The sequence below is a fragment of the Nuphar pumila genome, chromosome 3, assembly GCF_984573655.1.
Source record: "Nuphar pumila chromosome 3, dmNupPumi1.hap1.1, whole genome shotgun sequence".
Taxonomy (NCBI): Eukaryota; Viridiplantae; Streptophyta; class Magnoliopsida; order Nymphaeales; family Nymphaeaceae; genus Nuphar; species Nuphar pumila.
Window position 1 is genome coordinate 22,481,974 of NC_143251.1, and position 17,659 is coordinate 22,499,632.

General features: G+C 36.9%; 1 protein-coding gene across 1 annotated transcript in view; it reads right to left on the reverse strand.

The window, feature by feature from the left end:
• The window catches only part of LOC149842272 (uncharacterized), a 41,931-nt gene extending 25,107 nt beyond the window's left edge, over positions 1-16,824 (reverse strand). Inside the window, exons 1-2 of the mRNA XM_090001345.1 lie at positions 16,533-16,824; positions 15,671-15,767 (exon numbers count right to left, since the gene is read on the reverse strand). Coding sequence (XP_089857471.1) covers positions 15,671-15,767; positions 16,533-16,795 — 360 coding nt within the window. The 5' untranslated portion in view covers positions 16,796-16,824. The remainder of the gene's footprint in view (positions 1-15,670; positions 15,768-16,532) is intronic.
• Between the last annotated feature and the right edge of the window lie 835 nt (positions 16,825-17,659).

A 17,659-nucleotide genomic window follows, 5' to 3' on the forward strand; every position in this document is an offset into this window, starting at 1 on the left:
TTCGTATCTTAGATATTGGACCACGAACCTTAAATTAAATATTTAATGATAGATTTTGGTCAAATGGATTGGATCCTCGAAGTTTAAATCAAATTTTTATTGATAAAATTTCTATATTGGGTCTACAACACTTTAGTGGGATTGGTATAGCCTAGGCGATGTTCGGATCCATAACATTGCATTTGGATCTTCGACATCGGAACTTCAATATAAATCTGGATCCTTGTATGGAAACCGTAAGGATCAATGTATATTTAGTTGGATCCATAAGAATTCATTTGGATCCATAGTTCCAAATCATATAATTAAAACTTCAGATTCCTGGATCCAGATTTATTAAAAGGATCCATAAAGGAACCATATATATATAACTATACAAATATATATATGTATATATAATAAAATAAACATATCACGTGGATCTGTAATTGGATCTATTTGGGTCCGATCTTCGAATCCACTCCGCAGAGTTGTCGTGGATCCATATTGCGTCTGGATCCAGGGTCTCGGACTCGGACCCGAGGCCATGCCCCGTGTAAAGAGGTAAGTGAAAAAAAAAAAAAAACAACAATAAATCGTGTTAGGGTTCATTTTGAACCCTAACACGTTAAGTGAAGGCTTCTGGGTGCGCAGCCGCCGAGCGAAGGGAGGAAGGTAACCGCTTCCTTCCGTTTCGGGGCCACCCTCCTTAATTACTCCCCTCCCACACCTCTCTTCCTCCCACTCGCCTCTTCTTTCTCCTCCCGCACTCACTGTCTCACTGTCCCTCTCGACCCGAGCTCGCCAGCAGGAGCAACCGATGTCGGCGATCTCCCTGACTGCAACAGCCACCTCCTCGTCGTCGAAACAGGTAGGTTTTCCTGTTTTTTTTTCTTTTGGGTATTCTGTGGGTCGAGTATGGGGTGCGGGGGCAGTGAATGGGGATTTACGAGTGCAGTGAATCCCAAATCCGACAAGAAATTTTAGGGATTTAGGGTTTAAGCTACCGAATATTCCAGAATCTCCGATTTGGGGATTTTGGAATTTCAATAGTAAAGAGATAGAGTGTTTGGCATGGATTTAAATCTGGGGGAATCGAGTTGCTATTCGGGATTTCACGGTGAACCCCAAATCGTTGATTTGGGGGTTTTGTAAGTCTGTCAAAGAAGTATAAAAAGGGGTTTTCTATTCCTGCTATAGGGTTTCGTTTTAGGCTACAAAAAAAAGGGGGTTTAAATGATTCAGTAATATATTTTGTTGCAAGTAATGGAATGGGTTGTTGCACAGCCAATCGGCGTGACCGAGCCTGTGTAGATGTCTCTCTCTTTAAAGTTTTAATTTCTCAAATTACGATTTTCTGCATAACGTAAGTTGTGTGCTTGGTTCTGTAAGCATGCTCTACCCAAATTTGCTTTTCAGTAAGTATGGATCTTGGGGGAAATCCCTGTTGTGTCATTTTTTTTTGGTACTTTATATGCCTAGCGTTGTGAATGAAGGTTTTGGTTTGGAATGATAGGATTTCCTCTGCATTCCTGGTATACGTCCTGTATATGAACCTGTATGTTTCTGAAAACAGTTATATATAGGTCCCTGCGTATGAATAAGTCCCCTGATGTAAGTCTGGTGCATATGATTGAGTGTTATGTTTATCCAATACTATTCATGATTCTGGTTCTGTGTATTCAATACTATAAATCAGGCATGTTAATGGTATATATATATATATATATTCTCTTATATACCCTAAATTAGCAGGTCGTATACCTCTGTTCGACAGGTTACTGTTTGTCATGGAAAGATATTTTCATAAATGAATTGCATATAGGATCTCGATTCCGGTTACACCTTCTAAGTGCTCAAGGCTATGTTGTAACGATGTTACTATGTCCTGTGGGCTACTTTGCATACTTTTCCATTCCATCAAGTGTCAATTCAACCTAGAGGATGTCTTTTGATTCTGTGGACTGTTGGTTTAATAGTCATGCATGACGTAGAATCGAGTATATAGTTTCATAAGATCTTGCCAAATAAATTTGGGTACCTAGATTGTGGTCTAGCTACCTCTCCACTTGGAAAGTGTTCAAAGCTGGCGTTCTCGTTAATACAGCAAGTCAGTACGGTAGTAGGGATAATGCAGCAAGTATCTGCATCATATAGGTGTTGGTGTTGGTATATGGCAAGATGCAATGGCCTTCCCCAAAGGATCATTGGTTGCACCTACATTATGAATACACAGTATAATATGTACTTTAAATACAGTACTCTGCATTGCTAAATAGGTAAATCCCTGATCAGATTGTAAGAACATTACACGTTGAAATATTGTTTTAAATGCCTAGTATTGTATTTTGTGGTTGTCATAGGACATATATATATGAAAAAAAAATAGATCTTTTTGGTAAAGCCACGACTGGTACAGGTACGTTTTCAGTAAAATTCAATCCTTGTGGTCACTAAGGGGAAATATGTGATTTTCAAATCCGGAGATTTAATCACATATAAGGTTGATGTTCGATTGTATATTAAGCCATACCTTATGTGTGTACTTAGCTGATGATAAGTTTGTTCAATTGCATATTAAGTGACAAAATCTCTATTGTCCAAATTAAGCTACATAATTTAGTTGGTTCAAATGCATATTTCTTAAAATGTTCCAATGCCCATTAAGTGTATATCATCTAGAAGGTTCAAATGGCCATTAAGATGCTTATTCTCCAATGTTAAACAATAAATTGCATTCTTCCAGGTTTCTCTAGTGTTGTGACTGATTTACATGAAATACCACATGCTTAGATTGCACTGCTTCTCGTCAAAAAGTGTATGATTTGAATTGCTTGTATGCGGTATGTTAACTGTGTTTGAGGAATGAGGTTGTTAGATTGGTTCCAAATGTATGATGGTGTACTTAATGACATATGAATTTGTGCTTTGCATAATGGGCAATATGAATGGATTACCCGATACGGGTAGTTGGGCTATTAGCTTGTGTGTTATGGCAAGAAAAAAATGATGAAAACTTAATCATAAGGGTTGTGCGACCGACCGGTTTAAAGGTACCGAGGTCTTGGTACTTTACAGTTTAAAGGTACTGAAGCATTTATAATAATGATCATAATACTGATAAGAAACTTAAATTTAATTCTTGTTGCCCGACTGGTTTAAAGGCACCAGGGCATTCGTGCTTGACTGGTTTAAAGGCACAAGAGCACTTTGGGTGGGTTATGCAATTAATATGACAAAGGATTGGGACTGTTCTATACACCTTGGTAAAATGACTAAGGTTGAGAATTCTACTGCTGTGGTAGTAGAAGGAAGTTGGGGAAATGCCATGTACTTCGGGAAATGAATTAAAAGAAACGATTAACCCACTCAGATTCGGGCTTACCTTGGAGAGGGTAGGTGGTACAAACTTCGAGGACATGTGTTTTGGTTCGAGCGTAAAGCGACTCGTTCGTCCCTAGTCCTCGGAGTTGGGGGGACCTGGACTACCAATATGTCTTAGGTGGTAGCTCTTTGTTCTTCTGCAGAAGTTAAGGATGCATAATGTTTTGGTTTTGGCCTTTGGGAGTTTCTCTCGGTCACTGGCCGCTCCCTTGGGATTTCAGTCACAGTTAGAATGTTCGGGTTAATAAAATACTGTTGAATAATATACCCCCGAACGTTCTCTTCAGTGATGGTTGTCTCGGCTCGTGTGTACCCGCGGGATAAGAAAAAAAATAAACATCAATTAGAATATTTTAGGTATCACAGTGAGTGGAGTTACTAGAAAGACATGGTGACATTCTTCCAGCATGTTCTGAGCTTGTGATGAGATGAAATACTGAAATGGGTAGATAAGAGATAATCGAATGCATATTGCGATTGCTACATGTAGGTTATGCATGACTGTTATTGTTGTTGTAGAATATGTTTTAATTGCTTAAATGTCTTACTTGCTCAATTGTTGTTGTCGCATAAAATGCTTTACTTGCTTAATTATAACTGTTGCATAATCTACTTACCTGCTTAGATATATAATTATTATTGTCGTTGCATAGATTTCTTTACGTGCTTATGTATAGGCTGAAAATCACACACAGCACCCACATCACATACTTGACACACGATATACTGGCAAGAAGAATTACAGTAATTCCTACTTAGACGTGGCAGTCTAATTCCAATCAATTTACTATTTTTCAGGTAAAGAATATGGTTTATGAGCGGCTGCGGGATGAGGCATCGGACCGAGGTTTTTGGATTTATTGTTCCAAGGATCGCTTGGGTTTAATGTAATTTTTAATTGTTCATATCATTTAAAACTCTGATGATTTTTCATTGACATTGAAATGAAATAAATGTGTTGGGTTTTCTCTCCACTGTAATGTCTCGAAATGCTTAACCCTATATTATTTCTTGATTCCACTATTATAAAAAAAAAATCCTCTTAAATTTGGGTTAAAATTTTGGGGCGTTACAGAAATTCCTTTTGTTTTTTTAGGCCATGCCGAAATCAAAAGAGATATAGATGTTATGATACTAAAAGAAACAAATTGCATGTTCCAAGAAATGTTACTTTTCTTGAAAACGAAAATAGGATTGGTAAAGAAAATATCAAAGAGAATTGTGACTATTCATTTCTTTTTGACCTTGTCAATGAACATGAAAGATGTGAAAACATTCATGATGTGCATGAGAGTGACAACGAGGACACTCATGATGCACATGGGAATGTGAACGAGGGACTTGATGGTATAGACCTATCTCATAATGAAATTCAAACCTATACTCGACATATCGAAGACCATCCACCTGAAAAGAAGTCGCTATTGGATCTTGGATCCAAGTCGGGTTTGGGCAGTACCAAACCCGACTTGTGTACCAGATCTGATTTATATAATGTTGTATTTCTCCTATTCATTAGAGGGTATTTTCGTACCCTAAAAATTATATTAGTGTTGTACTTATAACCTAATGCTATTGAAAAACATGTTGAGTTATTCAGACGTGAAACTGCAGCCCCTTTTTCTTCTATTGTTCTTCTTTCTTCTTGCGCAGGTGAGTATAGAGGACATCACGTTTTAACATGGTATCAGAGCAACATTAAAAATAGGCCCAAGATTGTTTTTCAGAAAGAATAACCCAGGAGATGATTTGAACCTTCAAGTCAAGAAAACTCTTTCTTCTTCAAATCTCGATCTCTGCACCTCTTCATCTTCTCCTTCTCTTCTGATTTTCGGTCTGGTAAGGACGGCATTATCCCACCTGTCTCTTTCTTTCTCAAATTTGATCCTCTTCTTTAGGATTAGATTCCTTTTTCTGATTTTAGGATCGGATTTCTGCAACTTCTTCATTCCTTTCTGATTTACCGTCTGGTAAGGATGTCAACACTCATCTGCCTTCTTTTCTCTCAAATTTGAACTCTTTTCTTCAATCTAAAAGCTTAGAATCGACTGATCGATTTTAAGAGGCTCTCGTTAATCTAAAGTTTTTTTTTGCTACCTAAAAAGTGATTCTCGTTTTTTACTTTCTAGACGTGAACAGACATCGGTTCTCCAAAATTAATTCTTGTGCTGCCTTAGTTTACAATAATCGTCCATCTCAAAATATTCATATCTTTGTTTCACGTTTTGCTCAATCCGAAATGAATCTTTAGTTGATTCACTTTTTTATTAGATGTTCTCTTAATGTCTTATGATCATACTCGAATATAATCTTTGTCATAATTTCCTGGAAAAAAAAAGGACTGAATATTCGAGAGAATATTCGAGTGGATGATTTCTTCGTGAACAAAAATTTTGGTCCAGAAAATTTCTTCTTCCTTTAGAATGGATTCATCTTTTTCACATCCAGGCCTTCTAATTTCCTCAGTCAATTGGACTCCAAAAAGCAAAATAATTTTAACTTCTTGACCTGAAAAAGACATATAGTTCCTTTTATAAGGAGCCAAGATTTCTCTTGTCATCTGGATGGATCGATCTCAACCCCTCCAAAGTTTATTTCGCAAGAAAAGAAGGATGATAAAGGGGTGTCATCTACTGTTCTTGTCAGAAATCCAGATTATGTTGCTTGGGTGAAAAGAGATCAAGCACTAGTGGCCTCTATACTCTCACAAGTGTAATGAAAGAGATCAACTCCAACAAAAGTCACTTATGAACTTGTAAGAACACACTTCAATCAAGCATTATACTTGATTGAATAAGCAAAAACACCCACACAAGGGTCAAGAATGATTGTTATTGAATAAGAAACCTCACTCTAGAGAGGATAATACAACCCAAGGCCCTGAGGCCAATTTATAGAGAAAGAGCCACATGGGAGCAGCCCAATATGGCTGTTGGGCTGCTCCCAATAGTCATATCATATTTATGACTGTTGGGAACAGCTCCAACAGCTATATTGGATCTGTCCCAAAAAACCCAAAAATCAAAAAGGGTAAAAAATACAGAAAATAAAGGTAAAATAAAAAGGAAAAAAAAAAAGAAAAAAGATGGTGGACACCAAATATAGTGAAAAGACCGAATACCCTTGTTGGGTATTTTGGTTTACAAGCACGTGTGTGTGTGCCCGTGTGTGTGTATATATATACATACTTTAACACCCCCCTCAAACTCATGGTGGCACAACCGAGAGTTTGCCAAGAAGGAAGTGGAATGTGGAAGATGAAAGCGCTTTGTTGAAGAAATCTACTAGTTGATACTTAGACGGAACGTAGGGCAATGTGATGGTCTTCCTCAGAAATTCTTCACGAACGTAGTGGCAATCCATTTCAATATGTTTGTTCCTCTCATGAAATGTATGATTGCTTGCAATGTATACAGCGCTCTTGTTGTCACAACATAATTTTGATAGTTCCACAATATGAACTCCCATATCTTCGAGAAGTTGTCTCAACCAAACCAACTCATATGTGGTTATTGCCATGACACGATACTCAGCTTCCGTGGAAGAGAGAGACAAATTCTGTTGCTTTTTGCATCGCCATGAAATCAAAAAATCACTTACAAAAACACAAGAACTAGTGGTTGAGCGTCTGTCATTTACATCCCCTCCCCAGTCAGAGTCATAATATGCAATGACTTCCAAAGAGGAAGAGGATGATAGAAATAATCCATAATTGATTGAATTTTTAATATAGCTAATAATTCTCATTACAACACTCATATGTACTATAGTGGGAGCATGTTGGAACTGACTAACAGAATGAATAGCATGAGAAAGATCAGGTCGAGTAATGGATAGATAAGACAAGGCTCCAATCATTTGTCTGTATGGAGTAGGATCCTTTAGAGGTTCTCCATAATCTATCTTCATTTTTGCATTTATAACTTCTGAAGTATCAACTCATTTATCGTCCATAAGTCCTGATCGTTCTATTATTTCTACTATATACTTTGTCTGAGATAAAAAATAACCACGATGTGAGTAAGCCACTTCTATTTCAAAATTATCTTTGAGGACATTTTTTATTTGATTTACTCCCTGTTTGTCACCTCCTATGATAATCATGTCATCGTCGTAAAGTAGTAATATCATTATTCCTGAAGTTGAAGACTTAACAAACAATGTAGTGTCAGTATAACAAGATTTAAAATTCAGTTTTGTCATCAAAGTACTGAACTTATTATACCAAGTTTTAGAGGCTTGTTTCAAACCATACAATGCTTTGCGTAACCGAAGAATTTTCCCATGTGCTAAATGTAAGCCTAGTGGAGGATCCATATACACTTCCTCATCCAGATCATCATTTAAAAAGGCAATTTTCACGTCCATTTGAAAAATAGACAATTTTTTAATTGAGGCTATAGAAATTAGAGTCCTAACAGTTGTCATCCGAGCAATTAGAGCAAAGGTCTCGTCATAATCTATCTCATATTCTTGATTGTAGTCCTTGGCTAAAAGTCTAGCTTTATATCTTTCCAATGTTCCATCCCATTTAGTTTTAACTTTGTAGGCTCATCTACATCCCATAGTTTTTCTACCATTGGGTAATGTTTGAATTTCCCAAGTTTTTGCCTTTTCTAATGCTTCTAATTCGTCATTCATTGCTTAATCCGCTCTTGATGATTTTTTGCTTCGTAGTAGGAAATCGGTTCTATATAGGAATGTATGGGCCATAAGACATGATCTGTACCTTGGCTCAAAGGAGACATAGGATACAAATCTACTAGGGGCTTTTGAAATTCTTATGGATCTTCTAATACTAGATGAACCCATATCTTGGTTTTGTGAATATCTTTTCAATGCACATGGTGGATGATTTTTTGTACGTCGAGAATAAGTTTATACGTTATCATGAGGTACGTCTTCATGACTAAAAACTTCATTTTCACTCTTATGCACATCATGAGTACATGTTTCACGTTCATTGATAAGATAAAAAAGAAATGAATAATCACAACTCTCTTGGATTTATTCTTGGGTAAAACCATTTTCTTTTTCAAGAAATATGACATTTCGTGAAACATACAATTTGTTTTTTTTCAATGTCATAACATCTGTATCCCTTTTGGTTTTTGGAAGAAAGTTTATCATTTTTATTAGTAAGAATGAAACACTTACATCCAAAGTCTCTTAACCTACTATAATGAGGTGATGCTTTAAATAATTTTTCAATTGGAGAAATATTTTCAATGGTTTTTTAAGGCATTCTATTTATCAAATAAACAACCGTAAAGGTGGCTTCGGCCCAAAAACTTTTAGGTACATTTTTTGAGATAAGGAGACTTGGACATCCAAATGTTGCAAAACTTTCCTATTTACCTTTTGTTAAACACTTGTGTAAAAGTGATTTCACTTATAATGATTGTATTCTTGGGAAAATAAAAAAATTACCTTTTTTGTCAAAGATTTATATTTACAAGACCTTTTGAAATTGTCCATTCGAATATATGGAGATCGGCACCAGTTTTATCAAAAGGGGGTTTTGCATATTATGTAATCTTTGTTGACGACTACACAAGATATTGTTGGATATTTTTTCTTAAGCACAAATATGAAGTTTTTCGACTTTCAAAACCTATCATATGATGATTAAAAATCAATTTAATGAAAACTTAAAAATCTTTAGAACTGACTCTGGGGGAGAATATCTTTCAAGTGAATTCAAAAATTATCTTGAAAGTCACGGTATTCTTCACCAAAGATCATGTCCGAAAACTCCTCAACAAAATGGATTAACCGAAAAAAAAAGCATAGACATATTATAAAGACAACTCGAACCCTTATCATTTCTCAAAACATCTCGAAACGTTTTTGGGTTGAAGTTGCTTTAACATCTGTCTACCTTATAAATCGGCTACCATCTAAAAATTTGAACAAAATCTAGTCTTTTGAAATGTTGTATACCAAAAGAACCTAACTATAGTCAGTTGAGAATTTTCTATTGCAAATGCTTTGTTCTTACCGACAAGAATGACAAGCTCCCACCAAAAGCCATTACATGTGCTTTCCTTGGATACTTCGAAACCCAAAAAGGGTTTCGATGTTATGATGTTAAGAATGACAAGTTATATGTTTCTAGAAATGTGAGCTTTCTGGAAAATGTTAATGGTTTTAAAAGAAGTGAACCTTACGAAGAAAATATGGATTATTCCTTTTTATTTGAGCTGTTAGCTAAAAATGATGATAGTGATGATGAACTCACTCATAATGAGGCTAGTGATAATGAAGATGAGAAAAATATTTCCTTCCATCCATCTACCTTCCAACACAATGATGAAAGAGCATCGAAAGATCCTATAACATATACTCATAGAGATAGAAGCAATTTTAGAAGTGCAATTGAAAAATACAGTGAACCTAGTGGCTCGACTTCAACAAATGAAGAAAACCTACGAAGAACCAAGAGAAATAGAAAGGTACCTTCTAGGTTCATCTCATACGATTCTTTTACACCTAAACATAGAGTTTGTCTCAGTGCCATTCACTCCTATGTAGAACCCAGAAACTTCGAAGAAGCCAAAAAGAATGATGAATGGATAAAAGCAATGGATTGTGAACATAGAGTGCTCAACAAGGCAAAAACTTAAGAATTCCAAGATCTTCCCAAAGGTAAGAAAACAATAGGGTGTAGATGGGTATTTAAGGTAAAAACTAAGAGCGACAAATCTCTTGAGAGATATAAAGTTCGACCAGTTGCTAAGGGGTATAGTCAAAAATACAGGATTGACTATGAAGAAACATTTGCCCCTGTGGCCCGAATGGTCCTTGTAAGATGCCTCAATTAACAAATGAAACATCTATCACATGAATGTTAAAAACGCTTTTTTAAATGGTGATCTAAATGAAGAAGTATATATGAATGCTCCGCCAAGAATGGAGACTCCCAAAGGAAAGGTGTTTCGTCTTCGAAAAGCACTTTATGGTCTAAAACAAGCTCCCAAGGCTTGGTATGATAGATTTAATTTTGTAATGTTAGAAAATGGATTCTCATCTTATTTCAGTGACACTGCTTTATTTGTTAGAAAAACCAATGCAAGGATAGTAATACTGCTTTTATATGTGAATGATATACTAATAAGTAGAAGTGATACTAAAGGAATTAAAAGCATAAAATCAATTTTAAATGATAAGTTTGAGATGTCTGACTTGGGATTTCTAACCTGTTTTTTGGGTATTGAAGTGGCATACTCTCACAAAGGATATTTTTTATCTCAAACTAAACTTGCCTCTGAAATTATTGACAGGTCAGATATTACAGATGATAAAGTTTGTGAGACTCCTACTATAGTAGGAACCAAAATGAAAATTGATGATGGCATTCCCCTCACAGATCGCACTCCCTACAAACAGCTTGTGGGATCATTGATGTATCTAAGTATTACTAGACCATATATTTCTCATGTAGTTCATACTGCAAGCCAGTTTCAACATGCACCAATATTTGTTCACATAAGTGTCATTTTGCAGATCATCAGATACATAAAGGATACATTAAATAAAGGAGTATTTTTATCCTCTTCCTCTGAATTAAAATTAATTGCTTATATTGACTCTGACTGAAAAGGTGACAGAAATAACTGTCACTCCACCACTGGTTTTTGTGTGTTTTAAGGAGACTCGTTGATCTCATGGAGATGCAAGAAACAACAAAAAGTATATTTATCCTCTATTGAAGCTGAATATCGAGTCATAGCAACTGCTACCATGGAAATTGTATGGATTTATCAGCTATTAGAAGACATAGGGATCAATGTAAAAGGGCCCACCAAGCTTTGCTGTGATAACAAGAGTGCATATTATATTGCTAAAAATCATACATTTCATAAGCGGATTAAACACATTGAGATGGACTGTCACTGTGTTCGAGAAGCATATCTGAAAGGAGTCATAGATCTTTCGTATGTAACTTCAGAATATCAGTTGGCAAATTTCTTCACCAAAGCATTGTGTTCTCCGCGGTTCAACTTCCTTCTTGGCAAACTTTCGGTCATCATGCACCAAGTTTGAGGGGAGGTGTTAAATTGTAATACTAAATCATTGTAATTCTATATATATTTTATATATATATAGAGAGATACATATACACATGTATCTATCTAATTATATATACACAAATATACATCAGTCATAGGGGTATTTTAGTCTTTTTCTCTTCTTACGCATATTCATCTTTTTTAATATGTTTATATATTTTTATTTTTATTTTTATTTTATTTCTTTTTAAATATTATACTTTGTGTACCTTAGGGGGCACACATTTAGTTGTTGGGCCCCTCCAACGGTCACATTTGTGACCGTTGGAGGGGCTCCAACGATTACATGTGGAGCCCCTCCAAGGCCCACAAAATCTCTTTTTGATGCTCTATAAATAGAGCTCTCCTCTTTGTATTTTGTCAAGGCTTTAAGACAAAGCCCAAGCATTATCTAATAAAGTGTTTCATTCCTCTTTATGTCTTAGTGCATTTGTAAGATATTGTGGGTTGTGCCTTTGTGCACAAGTGTTCTTATTGTGCATTTGTGCACACGTTTTTCATCAAGAACTTTGTGTCTTGATTGTAGTGTCTTTTTTAAGACACTTTTACATGAATACCAAGAAAGCTTTTTCCTATGATAGTCATTATAGATGATCACAATGGGACAGTTTGTGATAGACCAGTCCTTTTCCTATGGTGTCCCTCGTCTCTAGTATCTTCCCCTTTATGGAGGAAAAAAACATCAAATGCATCTTCTTTTATGCCATCTTACTCTAATAATGATGATTCCACTCTGTGGAGACTTAAATCAAGAAGTTGAATTTGATAACAATTGAAACACAGGAATAGAAAAAATGCTTAGAAAAAAGTTGCAACTCTTATGTGGTTATATATATATATATATATATATATATATATATATATATATATATATATATATATATATATACACACACACACACACACACACACATAGATCAATAAGAGAAAGAAGTATTTTCAAATCCAGTATCCATTTTAAACACAAAGATAATAATGACGCTCTGCCCTCCAAACTACTGCCCATCCCCTTGTGCACACCTCCTCTTAGAACTTTGCAACTCAGACCTGTGCCTAAAGGCAAAAGCTTCTTGTCTTGAGGCAGGGCATAAAAATCAAGGCTTAGGAACTAAAACATTGTTTTGAGGGTTCCAAAGATTATGTGGCTGACACCATTCTCAATTTGGCATTTTTTCAAAAAGCCAATTTTGAAACGCTATAATGTGGTTTTAAATACAAATACAAAAGCCTACTTTTTCAAAACCTATTTTTCAAGTAGTGCTTACTTGCTAGGCCACATTGTTTCCTTCCATACCTAACCTTTTCAAGTGGCTCTCATCATCCGTTTCAAAAACCTTCACTGCCCCTCCCTCCTACTGCCCAACTTCTCTACTGCCATTCTTCCAACCATGGAGTGTCTCAAAAATGACATGCAGGTGCTTTTCAACATCAGGAGACATCTTGCAAACTTTTTAGAGCCATCACTTTGCATGAAAATTATTAAAGAGCCTCACTGGAGAATTAACCAGTTTCGACAATTGCTGACCACTATGACATGAATTTTTGGGAATGCCTTTGATTTGGTCAAAAAACCATTTCTTGCTTTTCTTGGTTAGACTGTCAACAAAAAGATGAGGTATTTTAATCGCTTATCAATTTCTTGACTCAAAACATTATTTAGCCAAAAAAGGTGGCAAGTGGATGTGACAAATATGGTGACAAATGATACAACAACAACAACAACTACGCCTTCATCCCAAAACAATTGGGGTCGGCGATATGAACCAAAAAAGAAAATCATTCTGGGTCTTTCACATGAATCTTTCTCCTCCAATCATTTCTATCCAATGACATGTCCTCGGTGAGGTTCAAACTTCAAAGCATTCATATCCTTTCCTATCATCTTCATCCATGTCTTCCTAGGCCTACCCCGACCTCTTTTAACTAATATATTTTTCCATTTCTCCATCCTTCTAACTGGAGCATCATTAGGCCTTCGCCGAATATGTCCAAACCACCGTAAACGATTCTCTCTCATCTTATTTTCAATGGGTGCAACGCCTACCTTCTTACGTATCTCCTCGTTCCAAATCTTATCTTTTATTGTATTTCCACACATCCATCTAAGCATAAGCATCTCAGCTACACTCATTTTTTGAATATGATGTCTCTTGGCAGCCCAACATTCCGTACCATATAGTAAAGTGGGCCTAATAGTCGTCCTATAAAACTTTCCCTTCAATCGCAATGGCATTCTACGATCGCACAACACTCCAGTTGCACTTTTCCATTTCATTCACCTAACATTTATCCTATGATTTACATCTCCATCAATTTCTCCATACTTTTGACTGATAGATCCCAAATATTTGAAACAATCATCCACCGGTATTTCTTGCTCACCAAGCTTAACTACACTCCCATCACTACTTCGTTGCTTACTAAACCGGCATTCCATATATTTTGTCTTACTCTTACTCAACTTAAAACCACTTGCTTCCAATGTCTGCCTCCATAATTCTAACTTCGCATTAACCCCAGCTTTAGACTCATCAATCAAAACAATATCATCAGCAAACAACATACACCACGGCACATTTTCTTGAATTGATCTCGTAAGCTCATCCATCACTATAGCAAATAGGAAAGGGCTTAATGCAGATCCTTGATGTAACCCAACCGTTATAGGAAAATTGGTTGTCACCCCTCCACAAGTGCGGACATTGGTTACTACTCCTTTGTACATATCTTTAATTATAATAATGTACTTGAGAGAAACACCTTTCTACATCATTGTCCATCAGAAAACATCCCTAGGTACTCTATCGTATGCCTTCTCCAAATCAATAAAAACCATATGCAAATCTTTGTCCCTCTCTCTAAATCTCTCAATAAATTGTCTAAGAAGATATATAGCGTTCATAGTTGATCTTCCAGGCATAAAACCAAATTGATTCTCCGATATCATGACAACCTTCCTCAACCTATACTCAATCACCCTCTCCCAAAGTTTCATAATATGACTCATGAGTTTTATACCACGATAGTTTGTGCAATCTTGTATATCACCCTTATTCTTATATAAAGGCACCAAAGAAATCTTCCTCCACTCATTAGGCATCTTATTTGTCCGTCAAATCTTATTAAAAAGATTTGTCAAGCATTATAAATCTCTCTCCCAAGCATTTTCAAGCCTCGATAGGTATACCGTCTGGGCCAACTGCCCTTCTTGATTTCATTTTTTTCAAAGCCTCTGCAATTTCTTTCTTTTGAATCTTGCGCATGAAGTCACGATTCATCCCATGAAAAGGAATGGAGAAGTCTCCAAGATCCTGAGCATGACTTTCATTAAATAGCTTATCAAAATAATCTATCATTTTCTTGATGGTGGCAAATGATAATGTTACAAAAACAAGTGCATTTTCAATTAAAATCAGGAAAACGTTTTCTTGGCCATCCAAAAACCACCAAAACATCCAAAATATAAACTTAGTTTCAAACAATTGCCTTGGATACACAACTTTCAAAGTGCCATTCTAAATGGCGAGCGGGCAACTATAACCTCTAACAAGTGAAAGGCATTGGTCCCAAAAAATATGGAAAAGAGAAGTCGGCTGCACTTCCAAGAGCCTCCAGCATGAGATAGACAAAAGGAATGAATGGGCAATGCTGCAGTATAATACAATGGACAACCTTTGTGCACAGGAAAACTTCACCTACACTGTAATAAACAGCAACTTGGCTATGAAGGATTTTCAAATCCTATTCCCATGAGAACAAGAAAACATTGGAAGAGCTCAACGTATGCAAATAAAAAGTTGTCAATTATTGCAAAAAAGGGTAATTTACATATAGGCACCTAACGTATGTAAGCATCTATATATAAATTACACATTTAATAAAAATATATAAAACTTAAACATAAATTTGTCATACGCTAGGCATCTATATACAAATTACCCAAAAAACAATTTCTAGACAAGCCAATATTCCGCTTTTTTGACCAGCCATCCAACACTACAGACAGCAATGCAAGCATGCATGCACCTTTGTCACCACAAAATATTACACCTGCACGGCATCCTCAATAGATACAATGATGTAACACTTGCCAAAGCAATGACTTGGGCCAAACACCTTACAATAGAACCAAAGCAAATTCCATTCAACCACCCAACCACCTCTAAGTAAAGCAAAATCCCAACCTAGTCTGTTTCACTGCAATGAAACCTGGAGAGACAAAAGAGATAGGATACCTTGGAAGGGTTCACTTTCACAACAACATCAGGGACACTCTTCTTCAATCCTGTCTGCACTATTTCAGCCCTTTTCTTGAACGAGGTGCATTGTTTGCTAGATTTTCCGCAACACATGCATTAAAACGAAAACAAATTAGTGAAAGCAGAGGTTCCCCATGCTGAGAACACGTATTACAAATAAAGTGAAAAACCAAACCCATCATACATTAAACAAAAGAACTGGAAGCGATGACAAAAGCACCCAAGAGTGTTTCTCACATCATAACACTCAACACAAATCTTTTCGAAAGTAAATACATACAATCTCAACATTCATATGCAGACAATCTTCATTCTACTATTTGAGATAGCATCTATATGCAGGGGAGACAAAAAAAAGAGTGCAAAAAGAACAAATGACTAAGAAGAAAGTACACAAAATCATTGTACGTTACTAACCATTACAGAGGCACCGGCCCACGGAGAATCCAGAAACAAAGTAAGAACACAAAAACTAGCTTCCCAACAAGAAAGCATAAGAGCAATAAGGAGCAAACGTTTTGGTAAAATGCCCCAACGATTCCTAGCAGTGAGGGAAAGCAAGTAAAGCAAGAGAGAGAGAGAGAGAGATGATGATGAAGAAGAAAATGTCTAAACCAAAGATGATCAATAAGGAAACAAATAATTTGGGGAAAAAGGAAAAGAAACGCAAGAACACAAGCAACCTTTAAACCTTAGGGCTTCCAACTCAAAACCCTAGAAGCCCTCACAATGGAATGAAGCACAAACCCTGAACAGAATCGCAAAAGGAAACCATCAACCTGCCTCTCGTTCTCACAACCCAAAAAGCCAAATACAATGGAGCAAAAAAGATGGATACCAGTGTTCGATGACGATCGTCTTCTGCGGCTCTTCCACACGGACTTCTGCAGCAGGGGTTGGTTTCGCCTTCTTGCGCCGCAGCTCTGTCGCCGGGGCCGGGACGGTGGCTGCATTCTTTACAGAGCTGCGCGTGGCCATCCGCTGGGAGGGGGGCTTGGCGACGGCAGGTGCAGGGTCGGCGGCGGCAGCTAACTTCTTCTTCGGCTCGGAGGCTCCGGCCGAGGACTTCCCGGTTGCCTCACGGCGACGCTTAGGCGCCATTGCTTCTTCTTCTCCTTCCTGAATGGCCGGCTCCCTCGTTTACTGAGTAAGTGTGGGTTGGTTTGCAGAGGAAGAGGAAAGAGGTGGGAAGAAATAGGAGAGCCCAAGGGTCGTTTTCTGTACAGTAAAACTGAGCAGAGCAGACGAGAGCGAACTCAACTTTCCCGCCCAAATTCGCGCCCTCTCTCTCTCTCTCTCTCTCTCTCTCTCTCTCTCTAATTCAATCGTGGGGTTCCCGCGCGTTGCCGTACGTCCTGAAACCCGGATGAATGTCAGGAATCTCACACGGGAGAAAATCTCCAATGTTGTCGACAAATACTGGGAAATACCCAAACGTGATAATGTAAAAATAATATGAGCAGGTGCATCTCAAATTCACGTTAAAAAATAAAAAACACCATCCAAGGGCACAATGCCCTGCGATTTTTGGTTCATGTGATTGTAAATCACAAAGTTGTGATGGCGACTGCCAGCTGTGATTGCTTTTGCCCTTTTTTCCCTTTGTCTTAAAACTTGAGAAAGTAAATAATATATGTAACCCAGTTTCTATATCCTTAAGGCATGTTTGGAAGAGAGAAAAACTCTTATAGAAAAAGAAAGATTTACTTACTAGAAGTTCTTCAAAACAAACTTTTTCACGTGTTTGTGTAGCATGAGACAAACAGAGTGAAAAAATGTAAAAAAAAATGAAAGAGAGGAGGAGGGTGGTGGTGATGGTGGGATGCGGTGAGATGGATGATGGAGAGTGTAAAAAAAAAATTTCTTTTGGTAGAAAACATTCCTTCACCCCCCATGGAGGAATGTTTTCTGAAAAATGTACATTTTAGAAAAATTATCTCAGCAAAAAAGTCTCTCGTTTGGAAG